Source organism: Lissotriton vulgaris, chromosome 4_1 (assembly GCF_964263255.1).
Source record: "Lissotriton vulgaris chromosome 4_1, aLisVul1.2, whole genome shotgun sequence".
NCBI lineage: Eukaryota > Metazoa > Chordata > Amphibia > Caudata > Salamandridae > Lissotriton > Lissotriton vulgaris.
This window is the reverse complement of record NC_141691.1, coordinates 219,474,062-219,498,302: the sequence shown is the minus strand read 5'-3', so window position 1 is coordinate 219,498,302 and position 24,241 is coordinate 219,474,062. Positions and strand designations below refer to the sequence as shown.

The 24,241-nt window shown below is 45.6% G+C and overlaps 1 protein-coding gene across 1 annotated transcript in view; it reads left to right on the top strand.

Annotated features, from left to right (window-relative positions):
* MCTS1 (MCTS1 re-initiation and release factor) overlaps positions 1–24,241 on the top strand; it is a 112,284-nt gene that overhangs the window by 52,624 nt on the left and 35,419 nt on the right. The window contains exon 4 of the mRNA XM_086918514.1: positions 15,666–15,799. Coding sequence (XP_086774640.1) covers positions 15,666–15,799 — 134 coding nt within the window. The remainder of the gene's footprint in view (positions 1–15,665; positions 15,800–24,241) is intronic.

The window sequence follows — 24,241 nt, the reverse complement described above, 5'->3', positions numbered from 1 at the left end:
TCCCCACCAACCCAAAAAACCTTAGTCTGTTAGGTAGTGCGAAACCCAACTCCCTGGGGAGTGTCACAACCAAAAGCACTGGGGCAAAGCGCGCCAAAACTGTGCAGAACCAACAACGGTCACAAAGTGTATTACCATTTCGGTACCTCAGTTCAGCACCAAGTCCAATTCAGTGCCCATAACGAAATGCATCTGTGGAGAAAACAAGGGGGGGGGGGATCCCCTCCTCCCCCTCCCCCTCCCCAGCGCCCCCCGAACCCGTGCTCCAGCGTCATTCCACAGCGGTGCCCCGCTCTGCCCCCCCCAGAGCCCATGCAAGGAGGACACTGTGCATTGCTGTCGCCTCCCCCACCCCACCATCCACAGTTCCCAAGTTTACTGGACTTACTGCCCCCATTGGGGGAGGTGTAGCGCAGTCACGGCGGGGAGTCAAGGCTCATCCTCTGTAGGGAGGGTGATACATTCCGGTAGTGTCCCCCTAATCCTGATCATCCATGTTCGTCGCCGATCCTGTGTCTTCACTCTGGTGTTGTCGATGCTCCTTGCGCTCCCGAGTCCACACCTTCAGGGATTTTTGCAGTTCTTTGGGATCCGTGAAGAAGTACAATTTCCCACCTGTATTGATCCTTAGCTTGGCAGGGTAAAGCATCGCGTAATCGAGTCCTAGCTCGCGGAGCTGCTTTTTATGTGGTGCAAACTGCCGGCGCTCCTCCTGTACTGTGGCTGTAAAGTCTGGGTATAGGGAAATGTTCATACCTTCCATTTGAAGCTTACCCTTTTCCCTAGCCAAGCGCAAAGCTGTGTCTCTGTCTCGGTAATTCAGGAGTTTCGCGATGATGGGACGGGGAGGCGCGCCAGGCTGTGGTTGAGGGCCCAGCGTGCGGTGCGCACGCTCCACGATGAACATCGGGGAGAAAGCCTCCTCCCCAAGCAGTACTTTCAACATGTTCTCGACATAGAGTTCCATCGTGCCAGTCCGAGTCGATTCCGCCACACCCGTTATACGAATGTTCGATCTGCGGGAGCGTGCTTCTAAATCCTCAGCTTTGTCACGGATGACCTGCAGCAGTCTGCCAAATTGCTTCCTATCCTTGTCTCATTCGGTTTGTGCTTCCTCTGCTTCCGTGAGGCGGCGTTCCGCCATATCCAGGCGCTCCGCATGTTTGTCTACTCGTTCCGACATGCGGTCCATGCGGTACGACAAAGCGTCAATCTTGGAGCCTACCGCCTCAATGCTGTTTTGGATTCCTTTTTCCATAGCAGCCAACAACTCTCGGAGCTCTGTAGGAGCCGGGGACGCTGTCGCTGGTCCTTTAGGGGAAGTTTCCGGAGCTGGCACCTCGGTCCCCTTCGGCTTGCGTCGGTCAAATGAGAGCTTCGCCTGGGTGGAATCATTCTTCCCCATGATTCCTTCTGTACGCAGTGCGACACGACTTCGGAGGGGACCTCTACGCCCCAGGACAGGTAGTGTCGCAGGGGTGGTGCCCCAGCCGCCTATACTCCGCAACCCTAGGCCTGGCTTGGGCAAGAGGAGCAAATGAGCCAAGATGGCTTCCTTAGGGAAAGGTTCGTCGCTGTCGAGCGTTCTGGTCAAGCCCCTGCACCTCGCTGAGTGGTCTTAGTCCCCCTGCCCCGCCGCTGACAGTACCTTCCAGTATAAGCGCTGAAACGCGGTGGCCTCCGTGTGGTTCAGGGTCTGCCCAAGTCCGTGGCCGTCTCAGAGTGCCTGCGCTCCGCGCTGGATTGCCGGTGCACCGCCGCGGTGCCTCTGCCGATTCGTTCTCTGCGGGGTGCCGGGGGAGAGCAGGGGGACGCCCCGTAAGCAAAGTGTTTTCTCGCGCTGCCAAGCGCGGAGCACCCCGTCTCCTTCAGTGATCGGGGCCGCACGTCGGGTGACGTCGCTCGGCCCGTGACACAGGACAGCCCGCTGCTTCAGGCCTGGTCCGCCGTCTCTCCGCGTCGCAGATCTGAGCGTTGATTTCTCGGAGGGGAGAGCTCGCTCGGGTCCGCCGGTCCTTCAGTCGGGTCCGGTGGCACTGGGGGGCGCAGAGTCCCAGCACACAGTAAAACAGGCACTTTTCAGGATGATTTAACAGGATATTATCAGGGCTTAGGTGAGGAGCCGAGAGCTCACGCGTCCGACATCGACGCTGGCTAGCTCCGCCCCCTGCGCGTGATTTCTTTTGTCCCAGCCTAATTTCTTGTTGGCTTCGTGCCAGGTTTCTATTGTTCTGCCCGTAGGTCCCGTTAGGCCTAACTTTTTGGAGTTTGTGTATAGGGCTCCACGGTATCCCCCCACTCCCCCCGTCCCATCAACCATAGGTCAGTACAGGTGCTTAGCTCGTCTTGGGCGCTATATACACATATGTTAATCACTACAAGTTGTGACGCCCAGTAGTACCGCCGAAGATCGGGGAGTGCAATCCCACCATCGTACCACCCAGCCATTAACTTCTGCAATGCAATACGTGATGCCCGCCCGTCCCATAATAGGGTGCGGACCACGTTGTCAATGTCTGAAAAGTAGGGATCTTAAATGGGGTATTTTATAGTGCATATAAGAAGCGGTGTAGCGCTAGCATTTTAAATTGTGCTGCTCATCCTAGCAGAGTCTGTGGAAGGCCACGCCAGTGTTTAACGTCAGTTCGTAGGCGTATCAAGGGGCCTTGTAAATTGGCTTCATTGAATTTAATAGGATCTGTGGTTATGTATATCCCCAAGTAGTGGATTCCATATTCGACCATGGGGATGTTGTAATCTTTCGGCAATCTGGGATTAGGGCCCTTTATCAGGAACAATTGTGATTGGGACCAATTGATCGTATAGCCCAAATGATTGCCGAATATACGAAAGATGTACAGGAAGCGGTGAATTGAGGACGCAGGGATGCCATGTATAGCAAAATATCTGCATAGATGTATATTCTGTCCTCGTGTTGGTCTGTCCATTTTAATCCCTGTATCAAATGGTCTCCCCTAACCCAAACGTCCAGAAATCCAATACCAGTGCGAAAATCAGTGGCGAAAGAGGGCACCCATGTCTGGTTCCTCTACACGGTCAGAACCTACGTGTTGAGTGGCCATTAATGACCACTTGTGCAATTGGATCATTATACAATAGTATGATCCATTGTATACATTTTGGTCCAAACCCCACTCTCTCCAACAATGCGAAGAGGTATGGCCACTCAATGATATCAAAGGCCATCTTTGCATCCAATGACAACAGGGCCGCCTCCTCTCTTGTTGTGTTTTTCAGACCCCGGGAGCTACATAGGCGCCGTAGGTTCGAGGCCCTATTGCGTCCAGACTTGAATCCCGCCTGCACTAATTTATTGATCAGGAGGATAAGTCTATTCGCCAATACCTTTGCAAGTATTTTGGCTTCAGCCGTCAGGAGAGAGATGGACCTGTTTGCCCCACAGGCGTTTGTAGGTTTACCCTGCTTATGTATCACCACAATCAACGCAAGACGGATTTCGGCAGGTAATAGAACATTTTCATAACTCTCTAGGTACATTTGTTGCAGGTGGGGAGCTAATTTGGTCGTTGCCAACTTACTCGATCAGGAGACCATTTGGTCCCATTGCTTTGCCTGAGCGTGTATCTCGGATTGCTAGCTGTAATTCTTCTATTGGGTGGTCACTCTCCAGGGAGTCGTGATCTCCCGGTGGGATACCAGGACCTGGATAGTGGCTAGTAGGTTACGACTGTCTGTCGGAGTTGCAGTTGTTTCAAAATTGGTAGCAAATTTTTCCGCTATGTCTTGTGGATGGATTATATCCGCTCTTGCGGACCCCCTAAGCTGGTGGACCCATCTACTCGCCTGTTCTTTCTTTCAAGCCATGCAAGTAGTTTGCCACTTCTTTCGCCATGCTCCTAGATTCTATGGTATATAGCCTTTTGTCTGGGTCTAGCTGTTTCGGTGAGCTGGCGCTTGTTGTGCCGCATCATCGGTAGCTTGGGCGAGTTTAGCCTAGTCGACCAAAACTTCCCTCTCCAATTCCTCTATTAGCTTTGTCAGTTCTTTATGTCCCACCATTAATGCCAACGCATGTCCTTTTTATGACTGCACCAAAAGCGCCCCAGAGGATCTGAGACAACCCCACTGAACCTATGTTCTCAAGAAAGTATAATTCTATATTATGCAGTAAATTAGTCTTAGTATGTGGATTAATTGTAAGGGTAGTTTGTGGAGGTCTAAACCCCCTATGCATCTTGGTCAATACTGGGGAGTGGTATGAAATGCCTCTTGCAAGACAGCAGGCTTCCGAGAAGTGATGACTGTATGCTGCATGTGTGAGCATATAGTCTATGCAGGACTGGGTGTTGTGTGCTCCAGAATGAAATGTGAATTGACTGACTGGTGGTTGGGTGGAGCTGTCGCCAGATGTCAAATAGGCCCCAGGATGAGAGGAAGCTATCTATTTTAGACCCAGTACTGGGATCGCTGCGTGGAGGCATCCGGTCCCTCATCCCATGCAGTGCCAGATTAAAATCACCGCCGATCACTAGAGCGCCAACAGGGCGGTCCAGTATGAACCTGCTACGGTCCTGCAATATGATTTGCTGTACAAATGGGAACATATATTGATAACACATTTAATGGTTTCTCTTCCCATGTTCCAGTCGCTGCTGTGAATCAGCCCTGATAGTCTTGCCATGTGTTGTTGAACACATAGGGGCAGGTCTTGCAGAGATGTATACCCGTCTCACTGGAGCTAGTCGTGAATCCGGCATGTTACAAGTCTGTAGCCCCACCTATTTAATGCCTTGCATGTACTACCCACCAAGTGTGTTTCCTGTATGAAGGTGCGTATCGCTTTAGGTATTGGAGGATCACCCCTCTTTTAAGTTTATCCCCCAGGCCGTTCACGTTCCATGTTAGGAACTTCAAGTCTCTGCCTACCTTGTCAGCCATAGTCGTGAGAGTGTGACGTGTGCTGGATTTTATTGTGATATATGCCTCATCTTTCTTGCCCCAGCCCGTTATGGTTTCGGTATGGTCTTGATGTGGTTGGGACATATGTATAACTATCTTCTGTCTTTGGGTGGTGGCTGACTGCAAAGGTGTCCATATGTGCTTGGCCCCATCTGTGATGAGTAACTACTATTTTCTTGTGTGCTCATAAAACAACCTAAACGAGAAACCCCCTTTCTCCCAATACCCCCCTTCTCCCACCTTGCTTAACGGAGTCCAATGGCCCGCATCCCCAACTACACCGAGTGCACCTCGCCCTCCATCCCTAGTTGTGGAGCCGTGGCTCAACTTCCCCCCGCCTCCTCCTTAAACGATCTGACCGTATGCACTTCCTCACACGTATCAACAACGTACTCCACTACAGTTTTGGCACTCGTAGTCTTTCTCATTTCTTATTGCTGTAAATCACCATCAGTTTTTAAGGGGCTTGGCACTGCAACCATAGCCTTCACCTTAATTTCTCCTGCGCCCCTTTCGTCTCACAGTTCCTGGCACTTGTGAGCCAAGTCTCAGAAATTCCTACATTTGGGTGATCATGGCATCAGTCTTGTTGCCAGTCTTTGAGCCAATCAGGATCCTCCCGCGACGTGTTGGTCTCCCTCCGTCCTGCACTAGATCATGCTGCTGTTGCTGCTTAGTCCCACGTCTCTCCCGTCGGTCTGAACTTCCTTGTGGCCAACTCGTCGCCAACCACCCAGCCAGTCTTGGGCCTCCTCCAGCTCCACGAAGAACCAGCTTTTCCCCTCCGCTTCCACTGGTGGTTTTGCCAGACACAGCATAGCGTACCTGATCACTTGTGCCCTAAGGTCTTTTTTTACCTCCAGAAAGGAGCGTCTCTGCTTCTGCACTTTAGCAGTAAAATCCGGGAATAGAGATAGTGCTATTTTTATATTTAAGAGGAGGATAGCGTCTTGCTGAAATTGCAAACCCTTGCCAGAATTGGTACGGGAGGAGCCTCTGGTTTGGACCTTTCCCCCGGTATACGATGGACACGCTCGATGGTGAAATAGTTTAAGAGGAGTTTGGGTTGTAAGTGATTCAATACTAGGTCTTCGATGAACAGGTGTGTTGATGGACCCTCCGCCCTTTCTGGCACTCCTAGGATGCGAACATTATTCCGTCTTGAGCGCCTCTCGTAATTGTCAAGTTGCAGTGAGAGTAGTTGGGTGCGACTTTGTAGTTCTGAGACTTGTTTCTTGAGTGCAGCCGTGTCAGCCACAAGGCCCTTGGTACAGTCTTCTACTTCCAGCACTCTGGAGTCCATTTTTCTGAGGTCTGCTCTGAGCAAGGAGATATCAGCGGCGACCAAATTTATACGTTCTCCTTTGGGAGGTGCGGGCTCAGTTGATTGCTGCCATGATATCTTGTAGCGTGGGGGAATCCTGATCCCTTAGTCCCACTCTGTTTTCTTGGTCGTTGCTTGCGCTGGATGAGTCCCCTTGTGACATGAGTATATATCTTTGGTTGCTGTGAGCCACGACCCCCTTTATTAGTGCCATTGTCGGTTTAGGTCCACTAACTCCATATGGAGGGGTACTCTCTGCTGACTACCATGAATTGAATCACGCGGCCTGTCTGTTTTCCCCTTTCACCAAGTTCGGTAATATATTAGATTATGTTCTTCGGTTGCATTGGCCCTGTGCCTACTCTCTTCTGATTTGCTGCCGGGTTATATCCCACCTATGTAGATTCCTTTGTCGTCGTAATATGGGTCGTGACTCCGATTTGCCTTTATCACTGGGGGCCCTGTTATTTAGCCCTTCAGTGATGAAATGGGTATGCTACCTCCGGTGTGTGGCATCCACCAGTGTTGAAGTTATTTCTGCTGTGTATTGAAGTTTCAGTTTCTTGGTCTTGTCCTTTATCATTAATTAATTGCAATCGATAGGGCAGCGAGAATGTCATCGTCTGGTGCGGCCCTTCGGATCTGATATGACCCTTGTTGAGCAAAGCAGCCTGTGAAATGCTAGGTCTGTAATATCACTTAAAGCCGTGTTTGGCCTGACCCTCACACTGTAATGAGTCACAGGCACAGTACTGTAGCACGACTCTGTTCAGGGCGCCATATCTGTATCGCACACCTTTTTTAATTGCGGGTGATGAACTGTCCAAGAGCTGCCGCCCTCAAGCAACTCAGTATGTCGTGCCTCCTGGGCCGCTGTAATCACTTGAAGAGTCACTGCACTCGTCCACTGTTCCCTCCCCTTGTGCTGGCACGTACGAGTTGGATTGGCTGCTTTATTTGTCAGCTTTTTGTCACTGTAGTGAGCTATCTCCGCCAGTGCTCGTCCCTGTGGGGTCACAGGCATTCACAAGGGTGCGTACCACACGTGAAACACTCCTGGGCTCTCCTCCACCAGCCTGGTCTTCGTCACTCGTGGGCCGGGCAACCAAAGCACTCCACACCGCTGCTGCTAGGGCCGATATGGCCACTCACTTCTTGAGTCTCAATGGTCGATCTAGAACAGAGTTTAAACCCCGAGATTTTGTCTCCCAGTGCTGCCCGCCTTCCCCTCACGGTGTGTGGTTTTAAGTGCCGGATTAGTGTCAGGCTGAAGCATGGGCTAGGCCGGTCGGCACCGGAGCCGCGCTAGTGTGCGGCCATTACTCCTGGCAGTTGGCCACGCCCCCCAATAGATCAACTTCTTGGTTTAGCATAAACCTGTGTATTGCTATCAGTTAAAAAAAAGCTATTGTGGCTGAGCCTAAAGTTTGAAAGTTTGTAGCCTAATTAAACAAAACAACCCTAAAATACTACTGATGGGCTAATGAGAGATGCTTTTTGCTCCCTGGGCTTATCTGAGCTGTACATGCTCTAGATAAGCACACCTTAAACACAAAAGGGATGAGGTCTTGCCATGGATTGGTGAAAAATTCCCTCAGTTCTCGGAACAAAAGCAACTACCAAATATCAGACTTGGATTCTCAAATTCGGCAAGAACCTGGAAGGTTTTACAAAAACACTCAAAGTGCTGAAAAGTAGATCATAATAGAACTCCAGAAATTCTCTGACAAAACTTAGGTTAATCCATATTGTGCTTAAATTCAATTGTGAACCTTAAAGTATCCTGGAGAAAGATCTTGATTTGAGAGGCATTCGCTCCAAGATGGTGACCAAAACGTGACAACATTAAAGGTGTTTTTTTTGTTACAACTGAATGTAATCATTTGTCTGAGTAATTGTGCTTTATCCAGGGAAGAAGACTAATTTGGCCTCAGGAAACATCCTCGTAAGCCTACCTAGCACTGAGGCCCAGGGACTCAGTTGTTCTATTCATGCTGACCAGGAGAGATCCTCTCGTTTCCTGCACCTGAGTCATCAAGGGAGGGGAATTTTTAGTTAGTTATAAACTGTAGCGCTAAAGGTTGTTGCAGGACGATTGCGGAACCCACCAGTCTACTTTCTAATCAATGGTGCCAAACCCATCCAAGACTGCACTTGTCCCTAATGTCGAAGAGGGGTGAGGAGGAAATAGGAATATCTGAGAAGTTTATTTTCCCTAAACAGAACATACCACTACTGTTCCTCTCTGCTGTTATATCAGTTTAACCCCTTCCACGCTGATGACGAGCTGGGCTCGTCATGGCGTAGCCTCCTTGCACGCTGATGACGAGCCCAGCTCGTCACGTAACATGCGATTTAAAAAATCTCAGCGTGTTAGCGGAATTCCGCTAGCACGCATGAGGTTAAAATATCCATCTTTTTTTGTTTACATGAATGGTAACATTCTACAGGAAAAGAAATGTGCACAATAGTCACTCTAGTAACTGGTGCACTATGGCAAAAATTGAACATGGTAACGACACAGTAACTTTATCTGGTTAGAGCCAAAAGAATCGTCATGAGACTGGTCTTGTTCCGATGTTCAGTGGCATTTGTTAATGTTCCACAAATTGAGACCCTGATCAGACACCCTGGATCTGCATGTAACATTATGGTGGCCTAAGAGACAATTGTTGCAGTGCGACTTTGAGGGCATGATAGAATGTCGGTATGTCGGTGCAGGGGACAGTACAAGGTCCCAGCCGAAGTCTCCCCCCGCCCTCCCCCCATCCCATGCAAACATGTTATATCGAGCTCACCCTAGATATCACAAACCTGGAGCATCCCAAGACCTCACTGGGAGAGTTTGAACAATTCCAAGGATTCAATGAAAGTCTTTGAGGTGAAGTCACTGAACAAATTTATAAAAGCGAAGCAAACAGAAAACGTATGGGATGATTTTATTGTTGTCTGGCTTCAATATAATCTTGACTGGAGAGACAAAAACAAAGGTGAAGAGCAGTCCCCCGACAGAGGCTCTCCGTCATCAACAGGGAGGAAAGCCAGGCACCTGGACACTCACTAGGGGTTTCTTTTATAGACTGCGGGATCCTTGCATCCTTCTGTAGTCTGCCACCCATAGGGGGCATATGGTCACAGCTTTTGGGGGGGCCACATGGTGACAAAATTGACTCAGCTGATTTTTGGGGGCGGGGGGGATCTTGGCAGCACACCTGACAGCCAAAATGCTGGGTAAAGTGATTTCTCTCACAGAGCGCGAGCAACATCCTGTCCCAGAACTATCAGTGAGTGGGGGTGAGCCTCTGTGACAATTCATGACCGTTTTTTCCCCATATCCTGACCCCCTAAAATCCCCTTCAAGGCCACCTAGCTCGCTGAGCTTTGTCTGAGTGACTAGAGCAGACTAGGTGAACCTAACATGGAGCATGGACATGCACATCTGGCTCCCACGACTTATCCTCTGGGCCATATCCTTTCCAGTCTGCTAGGTAATAAACTCATCCCTTGATGTGTGTCGAGTCCAGAATGGCTTTCTCTACATATTCCACATGGTAAGCCACTTGTGCTGGAGGAGGAGGTCAATCGGTTCTACTGGGTTTGTTATAGGACTTGAGGAACAAAAATAAACAAGAATTGGCATATCCAGTAGGTCTCGCAGTTGGGACCTTAAAAGTGTTTAGTTATCCAACACAATATCCTTGGTGCAACAAGATCAACTGCTGCATGGCTAACCACTTATAACTTCCCAAAGGCGAATCCTATTGGCTGCCAATGCTTGTTATATTCTAGCATCACATACATGCAAATACTCCTACCTAATGCGGAACACTTACTTTCACCCCAGTGCAAGTTAACGGGAAACCTAATTTCTCATGATTCGTTTTTCTTCTACTTTTCCTGTTCTCACATGTGGCATATGTGAATTACTTCTAGTGCTTTTTATTAATGATTAGGAAGTGTGTTAAACTTGACGATGTTAAGGAAATCCAGTGGTTATCCTACGTTTGCCATGAGCTGAGGCAACTGGGGCGACCTGAGCTATTTGAAAACCCGGCCTCTATTGTAAAAGGGGACAACGTTTGGGTGAGGAAAAATTTATTGGCCCGTAGAGCCATGGAGAGGGAGGCGATTGAGCTTAAAAAAACCTCTTGTTATTATGTACTGTCCAAGACACCATCGATAGAGCCGTATTTACAGATTGTTACAAGGCCTTTCCACCGCATTTTATTGACAAAATTTAGGTTTAATTTATTGCATTATGTTTTGGGAGTGTTTGAAGGGTGGAGTAAGCCTGAGGATACAGCACTTTGTAAATGCGATGATATGTCTATACAGGATACAATGCACTTTACTTTCTTTTGCGGATATTATTACGAGAGCAGGTCAAAATTTTTAAAACTCCTGTTAAGGTGTTCAGGGATTGCCCAGGCGAGGCCTGCTTTATTATATTTACAGTTGCTTGATACTCCCTGGTTAATTTTTTATGTGGCTAGTTATTTGGTTGCTGCTATTCGTGCAAAGAAGTTAAGATGTATAAATAATGTTGCTGGTATGGATATTTTGTGCTCCGGATCACTCCTACTGAATCTCTATTGAGGATAAGCTACTTCTTCTCCACAATTTCATCTACCTCATGGTCTTAAAGTATGCCCTCTGATAAATTTTTAATACACTGTTAATGACGATTTAAAAAAAAAAAATTTATGATGTTTGTACAGAGTATAATGAATGGAATTTTTTATGTGTGTGTGTACTTTGTATGATTTTAAATAATCGAAGTGGCATTGACTTGACTTGCCTTGATTAGGAAGTGAACATAAGATATTGTCTTCATTTAGCAGTCCATTATAATGCAAAATGCACTTTACTAAAGTCCGATTTGGTAATTTGTTGGTTCAACAGCAGTGAAACCGAGGTTTAGTGTAAAGCAAACCACTAATTATTTATTTAGCACTATAATTCTAGTGCGCTTAAAAAAAAAAATATATATATATATATCAACTCTCATTATCAAAAATGTTAAAACATGCCGAACGATTCTCATTTCTTAAAATGATGCATTCAAATGAATTAACTTGTATATACATTTTGGAGAATCCATAAAAAATGCCATACGCTTTCGTAGTAGCATTAACAGGTAGAGTTGTTGACACTTTAACGCATTTGAAAAAAGTTAAGAATACAGAAGACACTTAAATCCGAGCGTGTGTTTACCCTTGTACAATTATACTCCGAGTTACTGCCCTGGAATAGTGGCCCTAAATACAACCTACACCATGTCTATGCAAATCAACTAAGCAGAACTAGCAGCGTGCACAGACGTGTGTGTGTGCTTTCAAGAAGCACAAGCTGACCTGTTCTGAGCTACAGAAAACATTAAAATAATCTCCATGAACACTTGGCAGCTCAACCACACAGCCCACTACACAACTGAAGACCTGGGCCTGCTGAGATCCAAAATATAAGGAACAATATCTTATTCAAACCCTATTAATAAACAATCTGTGCATTCTTCTAGTTTAATAACACTAATTGGCGCACGCATGCTGCCATACCCGGCCTGCAGATAGTTGAGCTTCTATCATTTCCATGCACATTTTCATTGAGCAGCAACATCAATTTCCGCTAATAATCATGTAATATTGCAAAGATTTGACACACTTCACAGCCCAAAATCTTAAGCTTCCTGACCCCGGGGTCTCTCATGTGCTCGACCAACTAATTTTCTTTTCTTCCAACTCATATTTTGATACTTGCTATAATTCTACAATGATAAACAACTGACTACGGCAACCATCACCAGGAGGAACAGGGGGGCAACAAACAAGCAAGGTCTGGGTGAACATTTCACACCAGACGAGCGATACTCTGACATTTTGCTTTAGAAGAAAATATTTCTTTGCACATCAGCAACACTAAACCAGTGAGTGTAAAGGAAATCACCATTGGCCAGAAACGTTATCCGCCACATATAACACGCACACAAAATGTTCCAAGTTAGAGGAAGAAAAGGTCTGGAAGGCTTAACTGTAAAAGCAGGAAAGAGGGGAGTTCCAATCCCACTTTCCCGAGGGATGTAGATTAGGTCATCCCGGGGTCATGTAAAGGCCCCCCGACCTTCAGTTCTCCAAACTGGCACTACTCAGCGACAGGGTACATTATGGTATTAAATTATTATATAAACATGACTGAGAGGAATACACGTTTGGACCGAAATTTCATCAATAAACGGGAAGCACATTTTAGTATCTAGGTAATTATGTATTTTCTTTAGAGGTAATGTCTGTGTTTACGTTTTCCTATATATTAAAAATGTAATATCTAAAGATGAGTCAAGGGCAGTGTTGTAAAGTGCGTGGGTGGGATTTACCTTTCCACCTGCACTTAAGTGGCTCTTCGAGAAAACAACTCTGATACATCATATTCTCAGCAGAGGAAACTACAAATAGTGCTGATTAAACTGATCCCAAATGCCCTTATGCACAAGGCTGCCAGCCTCTGCATGGGATCTTTGAAAGCAGCACCTAAGAGCCCTGAATGAGAGACCGGGCTAAATGTGCCTTTCCCGAAACAGGCTTGAAAGAATAACTGAGGCGTCATTCCCTTCATTCATGTCAAATGCGCGTCTGTTTGTGTCTTGGCTGCGACTGCCGCTCTGCTGGGAAATTAATGCCTGTTATGCTGATCTAATGTTTATCAATGTCAGCCGGTTACAGGTTTACAGCAGGCTGCACGCCGTCCTATTTTTGTGCTTGATCTGCATTTCCGGGGCAGCACTCAACAATGCAGGCGTGCAGAAAATCCCAGGGATTCCAAACATTACACAATACCACTGTCCGAACAGGAGAAAATTAAAAAGGCAAAATCTTCAAGCCGTGCGACCAAGCCAAAAGAATCGTCAAACCATGGGTCGTGCATGAACAATACATGTACATGATGCGTGGCGTATAACCTGCTCTTCCTGTCCCCATTGTGCCCAACTAAAAAAATTATTAAAAATTATATTCATTGCCGAAATGTCTTCTTGCTATCATACTAACTGAACTCTGAGTAAATGGCGTGTCAGGAAACAGAGGCAGAGTTAATGCACGCTATAAAAAGCGTAAAAAATAGGGAAAATCATAATCTGCACACATTATACCCTATATCCTTTAGCTAAAAGTTACGCAACAATTGTGCAGAAGAAACTGCGGGCACTACATAAAGTTAAAAATTGCCAAATGACATATGTCCTCATCGAACCCAACATGCAGGGTGCACCATAAAACAAGAGCGGTGCGCGCTCGCTTGTGTGAAATCTGACGCAACAGATGGCACACTGCGTGCCGCTGCTCGTAATCGAAAGCCCTAGGCCTTTTCACACTCACAAGAATGTAAAAAAGCCAGAGTGATTCCAAAAGGTAGTTTCCTAGAGCAGCGCATCCGTGCTGCGCTAGGCTTGACTTGAGAACGAGATGGCCCAGGAGATCATTTGGCAGGACTAACTTGGCTGCTACTGGGTCAGCTACTGGGTCAGCTACTGGGTCAGCCATATCCATCATATATTCAGGGGGAAAGGAACCTAAAAAGTGTGCCTGTAACTTTCTTGGCCTTTGTAATCGTAAGTGCTAGATAGTGTTTGGTTAGCTATCTCCTAATTGGCATTGGAATGCTTTTGACAATGTTTGACTGCTTTCGAAAATGCGAACTTGACGTATTTTCTTTATCAAAGGTTTCACATTTCAAACACAGAGGAAATGCAATAATGCAAAAAATACAAGGCATACATTTACCTGATATATCTTGAACGTTTGGCGCTGGCAACAATGCCCCCAACCCCTTTCTGTTTCTGAGAATCAACATCTGAACTCTGTTACATCATTCCCTCCAAATTACGCAGCCATCCACGGCACACCTGTTTCGATTAGTTTTAGATGTATGCTTCACAGGTACATCTCAACGTGCCACTGTCCGAACTCTGGAGCAGTAGGTTGCCGCCATTGGCATGTCATGTCTCTTTGCAATCACCAGGCTTTGTCTCCGTAATCATGGCATAGCCTTTGTTAATCCCTCCTCATCCATGATCTGTAGGAGTGCCTTCTTTGGCTTGACAGTTAGATGACACTCAAGGGTCTGTTCTAAAGAGGACTCGTTAGAACTCCAGTATGGGCGAAGCATTGCACAGTGCCAAACAGTATGAAGTAAGTCTCCTTTCTCACCCCTAAACCACACCACATCGTAAACATGACGGGTTGTCTGTGCTCTGCTTGAGTCAGTCTGTTAAGTCCAGCATATGCAATGTGGGTATTTAAACTGTACAAGTCAAACTCTAGTGTGTATGGCAGCCTATCTGGGACTCCTACGTGCATACTCCCACTCATCCATTCCCCACAGGTCGTCCTCACATCACTCTAGTAGCATATGGAAGGAGTCCGGGAAGCTGTGGACCAGTAATTTGTATATGAGCGACACACGGCCCAGATTTCTTTGCCTTTTATGAAGGTAGAATGCAACCATGCAGAGGCTCCACTACTATTTAAACATTCTTCATTTCTTGTACATGGCTACTAGCCTCATCAATGTCTGGTTGACTAAGACCAATACTATTTGAAGGGGCCAATACTTTTGTCCCCTGTTGGCCAAAGGTATATTGCCATCTCATCAGAGTGCTGATTCTAAAGTCCCATAGCCACTCTAGTCCTGGGAGACCTTTTTCCTGCTATTGTAGACTTTATTTGGGGACTTCCTTCCTCGCTTCAACATAGCTGTTTGGTTTGGAATAGGTGTTTTATGTGTTTGCTTTCATCTAGAATGTTACTAGGGAAGCAATGGAGGGTTGGTTCAGGGGAACCCTGTACTAAAAGGGTGTCAATACACAGACTTAAAAGGTACACCAGTTTCTCATTTGGTGATGGGAAGGGCAAAAGTGTGTGTGTGTGCGTGCAGTCTCAAATGTTCAAGCTCAACGTTACCAGCTCCTCAAAAATGAGTCGACAGACACTCTACCAGTTGTAACAGCCATTGGATATAACAGTTGGATAGCTTGTTACTTCACTGCATTTGTTATATTTTTGTTTTATCTGAAATTACCCAACTTCTGTTTTCTCTTGAAGCACAATGCACGTGCCTTACACATCTCTGGTTTGTAAAACTCTTCAATAATTATAGTACGATTATATGCTAGCATTTCAAATGCCTTCTTGAAGTGAATATATTAAATGTTCTTAAGTCATTATGTATGTTCAATATGAGTAATATGCTTAGTTTACAAACACTGTCAGCTGTTCATATTAATGCATTGCTATGCCATGGAGATGATCTTATAAATTAACTGTATGTTAATAGTGTTTGATCAGCATTTAATTTCTGAATGACAATCTGTCTCCTGCATTAATGTTATTCTTTTGTTCTTCTGTCGCAGTCCCATTTATTTTACCACATCAGCAAGTTGACAAAGGAGCTATTAAGTTTGTCCTTAGTGGTGCTAATATCATGTGTCCAGGACTGACGTCTCCCGGTGCAAAATTATATCCTGCTGCCTCCGACACAGTAGTTGTATCCTTTCTTTGTGACTTATTTGCTAGGACTTGTTGGTAAGGTTTATACATATGAGTTAATGTCTTGGGACTTGAATGAGATTATTTGACCTGCTAGGAGGCTTTTAGGATTTAGCAAAAAATGGTCAGAAATTGAAGTATGCATGCTTGTTGACGGGTAAGCTCAGATACTTTTGTTCAGCTCTTTTTCTTTTGGGTAATTCTGTGAGAAAGTGGCTCTATATATACCGGACCAGAATAAGGTACAGTGTGTATAGAGTCCACATACCCCAGAGGTAAAACAGAGGTTAAAGCCAGGTGTGGCCTTACTCTCCAAAGTGGTAGCTTGGTGGAGCAGTAAAGCAGTACCAGAGGACAGTGTAAAGCATTTGTTGTACCCACTCAGTCAGCTAAAGGTTTCACACACACAAGAACTGAACTCTAGGCCAATTGTTTTTACATCCAAAGATATAGTGGTTTTATTTTTAGAACCAACAGGTATCCAAATATACTTTTCTCAATATGAGGACTCTAATGTAATTACTTTGCAAAGAGGCAATAAACTTTGTGAACACAATAGATACAAAGGTTGAAGTAGGCAACACAATTCTAAACACAATTTAACATTGAGCTCAATGGGGTTTTCTACATAAATGCAGCTGATTTACTTTATAGATTACTTTTGTAACTTCAGGACTGGATCCTAAATTCAGTCCTGGGGCCTAAGCTGAAAACAGTTTAGTAAAAAGGTTTTAGTTATTGCAATGATTTTTAAAGAATATAAAGGTATTTCAAAAGGTGAGACAAACTTTTCAGTGAAAACCAGCAATGTTATCCAATGGAAGGAAATTCAAAGCACAGGTAAAGTAGGCTCTCGTTACTTTTGTAATCCAGTACGGGCTCCTAGGTTCAGCACTGGGGTCTCTACCTAAGACAGGTAAGTAATTGCGTTTCAGTAGTTGGTACGATTTTTAAGGAATATTAGTACTTTTCAAAGGTAGACACTTCAAAGAAATTTCATAGAAAACCAGTCCATGGTTTCCTACGGCAGAAATTTAGATTACTAGCAAACACGGTTGTGACTTTTGCGGTTCAGTACTGGGCTTCAAGGTACAGTACTGGCTTCTCTCCTGATCACAGGTGAGTAATTCGAAATTCGTTATTCGGCTGATTTTAGATGAATATTTTAAAGTTTCAAAACTTCACACTTAGAAGAAATTTCGAGTCAAACCAGTCAATGTTATCCTATGGCAGGAAAGTGAGTCATCGGTTTTCAGGTGAGTACTCCACTGGTGAAGTTAAGGTTCCTGGCATAGACTCTGGGATCCCCCAGGGTCAGGTAGGTACAGTTGGTACACCCTCAGCGGCACAGGGGCGGCTGGGTGCAGAGGTAGTTGGGTCAATGTTATCCAATGAGAGGCCTTTGGTTGGTGGCTGCTGACTAGCAGGACACACGGCTGTGGGAGTTGGGCTCCTGGTCACTTGCTCAGGGCAAATGGGGAAGTAGGATAGGACAAAAATTGCACTCCCAGGGGCACCTGGGCTGCTGGGTGCAGGGTGCTTTTGAGCCGTTGAGCGCTCAATGTTATTCAACGAGGATATTGAAAAGGGAACAAAGGCTGCAGGCTCGGGTACGGTGGATCTTCTGGGGCAACCAACACTTCGAGGGGTAAGTTGGGATCTTGGAGGATTGGTAGACACCAGGAGTTGGGCACATGGGGCCGTGGAGCGCCGGACGCAGGGGTGTCTTTTGAGATCAGTTAATCTTACCCCATGCTGGCCGCAGTCAGAGGGGTCCTTTGTCCTGATGCTGCATTAGTCGTCTGGGTCGTCGAGGGGGGTCTTTGGGAACTGGATTCCAGATCAGCATCGCCAGGGGTATGTCCTCAGTGTCTTGATTCACTCTGGCACAGGCCAGGCTTGGCGGGTGCAGAGTGTGCAGGGTTCGCGGTTCCAGGCTGATGCCAGGGCTTGTGACTTGCTTTGAGCAGTACCACTGCTCTTGGGAGACCCAGGTAGTCAGTCACAAGGCAGTCAGGTTCTCCGGGGTTTTTGAGGTTGGTGACCACTGGAGACTGGGGTTTAGCGGGAGCAGGTTCGAGGGTCGACAGGCCAGTAGGGCTGGGGCCAAGTCAGTTGGTGTTTTCCTCTTTTTAGCAGCTGCATGGCAGGTCTTAGTGTTCCTTGTTCTTCTTTGTTGTTTCGGAATCTGAATCTGTGGAAAAAGGTTCAGGATGCCCCTGAATACTAAATTTAGGGGTGTTACAAGTAGGGCAAGGGCAGGGACCATTGGGTACCTTCCTGGTGTGGGTACACCCCCTAGCCTGCTCCTTTCCTGTGGGAGGTAGGGCAGGAGCCTAGCGGGGATTGGGCAGGGCTCCCAAGCTTCAAGATGGCCGGAGCCTGGAGTTGTGCATCACCTCACCTCTCCCCCTTGAGGGGTGGAGTTGGCACAGGCTGGCACACCCCCCTTTCTGACGTATGTTTTCCTGCCAGTCTTCCTGCAAGAGTGGGGGTCAGAAGTGGTGGGGGCCAGTTGCTGAGTACAGCAAGTAGTCTGGAGAAGCTCACAAAGGGGGAATGCCGTTGAAGCTTCCCCTGCCCATCCTGGGGGGAGGAGGCTTGACACCTCGTCCCTGGATGTGCATTGTTGTAGGCCCAGGAGAGTGGGGAGCTCTCTACCCAGGTGTCCAGCAACACGTCTGCTGTTTGGTAGCCTAGGCAGCCTCTCAGACAAGACGTGGATTTTAGGTTAGGTTTCAGGGGGCATCTCTAAGATGCCCTCTGTAGTGCATTTTACATTAAATCCCACACTGGCATGAGTGTGGGTTTAATGTGCTGAGAAGTTTGATATCAAACTTGTCAGTGTTCAGTGTAGCCATTATGGTGCTGTGGAGTTCGTAATGACAACCTCCCAGCACCATATACTCTTAATAGCATCACAGCATTTAACGTGCCCAGGAATGGCCCTGGGTACTGTAGGGGCACAGGGCTCATGCACCTGTGCCCACACTACTGGCATAGGGCACCCAGCTAGAGGGGTGACTGATGTTTGCCAGGGCAGTGGGTTTGTGAGCATGGCACACTGGGATGTGTGCCATGTCGACTCTTTGGTTAGTTCTGTACTTAGGCACTCAGCCTGCAAAGGCAGTGTGTCGGTGCCATGGTACAGGGCCCCTAAGGGTGGCACAATAAGTGCTGCAGCCCTTAGGGGCCTTCTCTGGTCACCATGCCCTGGGTACCTAGGGTACCATCAGGGGCTTAACACAGGCCCACGCAGCCCCCGCGTTGCGGGGGGGCCTCTGCCCTCCAGGGGCCCCCTGCGCTCCAGGGGCCCCCTCACTCAGAAAGCCTCTGCCCTCTTCATGATTCATCATGAACTAAAATGGTGCGCACGTCCGGCATCCTTTTAATAAACTCAATGGTGCAGACGTGTTGTAGCTCTGACATAAGAGTGACCTTGCTGCTCGCCAGAAAATGGAACGTCAACAGGTTTGTATTTGAGCCGAAATCTACGTGCACCCATTTCTGCCTGTGCGCATTTTACTCACGCTGCGTTCATGCGCTTGATGAATACAAAAGTTCAAGCGAGAGCCATAGACTGTTACGCAATCCACCATCATGAAAAAGCTAGCCAGCCACCTAGAGGGTGGCGTTCGTAAAATTACATTTGCAAAATCTCCCGGCCCATATCTGTCATAGCTAAACAAAGAAGTCGATTCCCTCTAGTTGGACAGTTAGATTTTACTTTTTCATTAAGCACTCAATCGTGTAAGCTTTGGTACTTCCCACTGATTGGTTAGGTTGAATGCTGATGCGTTTGACATGTGGTGAATCTAGCTTCTATTTCTGTTGTGTACAGCATCGGAGGTGCATTGAGAAACGTTTGGTAATTACCATAAACTCGGCATGGTATCTGCGTTTTAACTATAGCAGCCGCTTAATATAAGCTGACCATGCTCTATTTCCCACCATTCTCTGTCTCACTGTGTACTGAATTTAAGATCAAGGCCCCTGGAATTATGTGATTTTTGTGGCCGTGGGTTTTCCTTAAAATTATGGATGTCCTGCATTTACTACATAATCCATCACCTGCTGTGTTATTTGCAGAATTTAACAAATAAAATGCATCTCTAGCTCAAACAACTCAACAAGTTAATAAAAAAGTAGTTACATATGCTACATACAGGGCAAGCAATGACTGGTCATGTTTGTGTTGTTTATTTCTGTATTGGGGTGTCAAAATGGTACTAAAGAGGTAAACCTTTTTCCAGATGATTTTAATGTGTAAAAAGGACAAAATAATGAGGCAATACTGTCATGAAATATGACGCTTTATGCCACATAATTTGCCTTTTCTTGCAACAGAATATAGTGTACTCTGCCACATAATTTTGTTCTCCCTGCTGCATAATTCCAGTGGTCCTGATCAAGGCCCGATAAGAGCACCCCTCTGGTCGCTCACGCTCGACCCCAAAATGCTTCACATTTAGGCTTACAAGCAAATATACCTCCTTTACAACCAATCACTTTCTACAGTGTGGTATGCTACCTGTCCGATAATGAGCTTCCCTCTTCCCCCTTAGTTTTAATTATGTATAAAATGACAATGGCACACAAAGTGAATCTTATGTTACGAGTTGCTTCCAATTGTGTATATGCTCCATCACCTGTCCCCCTCCAGGAAGCCATAATTGGAAAATGGAACATAAACAATGTTATTTACTTACTGCCTTACTTGTGCTATTGCAGGAATATATACATGTGTGTATATATATATATATATAACGAGGGGGCCCGAGCTCGATGGGGCCCCCTGAGAACAGTACCCTGGACTGAGAGCCTCTCACTAACTCCAGAGGAGGGGGCCCCCTCCATGTACTTTGCAGGGGGGCCCCCTCAACTTTCGTTACGCCACTGGGTACCATTTACTAGGGGCTGACAGTGGCCCAAGATGCCAATCGGGTTTTAGTTTTAACACCGTTTTAGGGAAGGAACACAGGCCCTGGGTACCTGATTGGCATGGGCACACCAAGGAAAAAGTGCATTGGGTAACAGGCAAAAAGTGGGGGTACTGCAACAGAAACTCACTTTCTTACAAATTCTTAGTCATAATGAGGGCATTTCTGAAATGCCAAATGGGTTCTCTGCCTTCCAAATGGGAGATTTGTCCGTAAGAGATTCATTTAACTTCTATTACCTTCATCATCTGGCTGAATGTTCACAATATTAATTCATATAAATGTACAACAGAGACATTTTTCATTCAGTAACTTTGTTAGAGAGGAATTTGTGCATGTGTGGACTAAGAGAGAAATAGGAGCTTGATTTGATCATCCTTTGACAAAAATATGTTTGGTTGTTGCAGTGTCCTGACCAGGTTAAATTTGTACAATGCTGGGAGTTACTACACTTTCGGCAGGATACAGGAGTACATCAGAGTTGAAAAGCATGGAAATTGAAACACTAAAAGCCATAAAATGAACTGACTAAGGACACCATTAAAGAATGGATGTGCACGTAATCTCAAAGCAATCTCTGGAAGTTTACATTGTACAATGTAAAGCAAGATTATAGACGCATGGCCATTTTTTCAAAAATCTTTATTAGAACCTGAACTCCATGGCAGCTGCCTCCTCTGAAAAGTTGGATATCAGTACAGGCTCTCCAAATGTACTATCTGGAGGAAACATCCATTCTAAACCCCACTGGATCCAATTTCAGCAACAGTAGACTCCTCCTTTGTAATAAGACCCCCGGGGCCTCATGTAAGCAGGTGGAAAACCTTGCGAGTGGCCACTCAAATGCTTGTCCAGAGATTTTCATTTTGGATTTGTGGTTTTTGTATCAGAGAAGTAATTTAGCTTGGGTAGACATTACTAATTAGAGCCAGATTTTCTTCTGGATAACACTTTAAAAAATGGCTAATGTGTTGAATTGATGATGAAATATATCAGGAACCATATGACCAATACACTTAATTTTGGTGTCAAAACATAGGTTTTGGGGGTGAAGTAGCCATATAGAGACAGAAAATAACTCCTCAGAGCAACTCTTCTGCCATTTTCCAAAATGGCGTTCCTATAATGTTTCAGCCATCACATTGGTATTTATTTATTTATTTATTTATTTTTAGAGTTTTCTATAGCGCGAACTTGAACCGATTAGGTTATCAGAGCGCTTTACATAGCACCAGTTCCGTTACATGTTATCACAGCACTTTACATAGAATCAGTTACGTTACACATTTCAGGAACTTGAACCGATTAGGTTATCAAAGCGCTTTACATAGCACCAGTTCCGTTACATGTTATCAAGGCACTTTACATAGAATCAGTTACGTTACACATTTCAGGAACACATTTCTTTTTGTTCTAGTGAATAGGGTTATCTCTTCACTCGGGGGAAGGGATACACCTGGCTATATTCCAACAGTCACACAGGCGATTCGTCGTTCAAGCTATAATTCTAAACACAGGGAGGGGATACACATGGATACAATCTAAAAATCACATAGGATACTAGTCGTTAGTTATCTTCTATCTACACATGAGGGATGTGACTGGAAACACTCTAAGGGTCACATAGGGGTGGTAGAGAGTACAAAGGTCCACTGCACACACTAGTGATAAGAGTCCACTACATACACATAGGAAGGGATATGACTGGTTAAACTCTAAGAGACGCATAGGGGGGGTGCGTTCGTGTCCCTGGAGCCTGTGTCCGCCGGTCATAGGAAGCCTGTCCCCAAGGGCGCCATCTTGGAGTCAGGCACCATTGGCGCGAATAAGCGTGGTCAGCAAGGGGGGGGGGGCAACATCTCTGCCCTCGGGCCCAGGCCCGTCTGTGGCGGAGAAAGGATGTATGGCCCCCGGAGCAGGTAAGTGGGATGGTTTCAAGGCGGCGCCGTCGTCAGCAGGGGGCGCCGCCGTCAAACACCGGCACTTTACTGTTTAAATTTGTTTTTGTTTCAGGTTTTCCATTGACTCAAGTTTGTAAACATGAGCGAAGCCGGTGGTAGCAGAGGATCTGTACCTCCTGACAGTGTTGCTAACTACAAAATCTGAGGACTCCTTCAACAAAGAAAAATGTGCCAAACTAATGCAAAAGAAAAGCTAACATTAACTGCGGCTTGGCAGAAGAGAGTTCAAGATGCTGCAGAAATACGGCAAGACTAAGTTCCCAAAAGATTGAAACTTATGGGTGAAGGAGATCATTTTATAATTGTAACAAGTACTACTAGTCGTATAAAATGGAAAAATACGCCTGGAAAAAATGGTTAAAAAATAGCAGAAACCAGTGAATCACAAGTCTTATGAGAAAGCAACGAAAATCAATCCCAATGCCATCATTGACCCTGATGAAGCCTTTTGTAAGGTGAAACGCATTGGCTGCTCTTTTTTGGAAATATACATTAAAGGAAAATTCTGCATCACCTCAAGACTTACGATAATTTGTCTATACTAAATGTTCTTCTATAATTTTTCCTGTTACCTCTCGTTTTTTGTATATCAATTATCCAGTTAGAAGATCGATGACTACCCCTCATCCACCTCCAACAACTGAGTAGAAGGCAGAGTATCTTCAATGTGTTATCTGTGGTTTAGCCACAACAAGGACCATTGGGACTGACGAAAGAACAAAGTTCATCCAAGTAGCTGATCTAAACAAAGAGTTGAATGTATTTCCAGTAAATTTGTATGCCTCCCCTAACGGCATGCGCCCATACATTAGAAAATATGAATGTACAATGAGCTCCCAGCAGCAACGTAACCGTCCGCCTTCAGTTAAGTTGGCACTATTTGAAAAAGCAAATTAAGTTTTAAAGCCACACTTGAGTGCTGGCTACGGGTTCACACTCAGTAATATCGGAGAAATAATGATCAGCATTGATGAAACTATTGATACATTATAATGAAATTAAGATTTTTTTCAGGTGAGAATGTACAATGACCGAATTAGTTTGTGTCAGTCTAGCAAAAAAGAATGAGCCACTTATGGTGGTCTCAGCTGATTTGACTCCTAAAGTTCTTGCTACCAAAATAAAATCACAGCCTACAGTAAAATCAACAGGAACCATTTTAAGAAATGTCCTGAAAGATTTTTTTGTGATGCCCCAGAACTCCATAATCCATGGGAGTCAACAAGAATGCCTGATGTTGTCATAGCATTTTTTCATCATTGTTTAATATCAGCAAAGCATAACTGTTCCGAACTAAAGTCCTTGAGTTTGGAACAAAAGCAGACAACATTCATGATGGCTTTAAAGATATAAGCAAAGAAGTGAAAGACAATCCCTTGAACCAACAGGCTTATGCTTTGCAAATGGTATGTCTTTTCCAAATCATGTTTTATGAATTATATCATGGCAAAAAGAAAACTCCGCTACACAATATATGACTAGCAAAAGTAGAGCGCTAATCACTTCAGTGAATAAGATTTGTGTTTCAACAAGTTATAA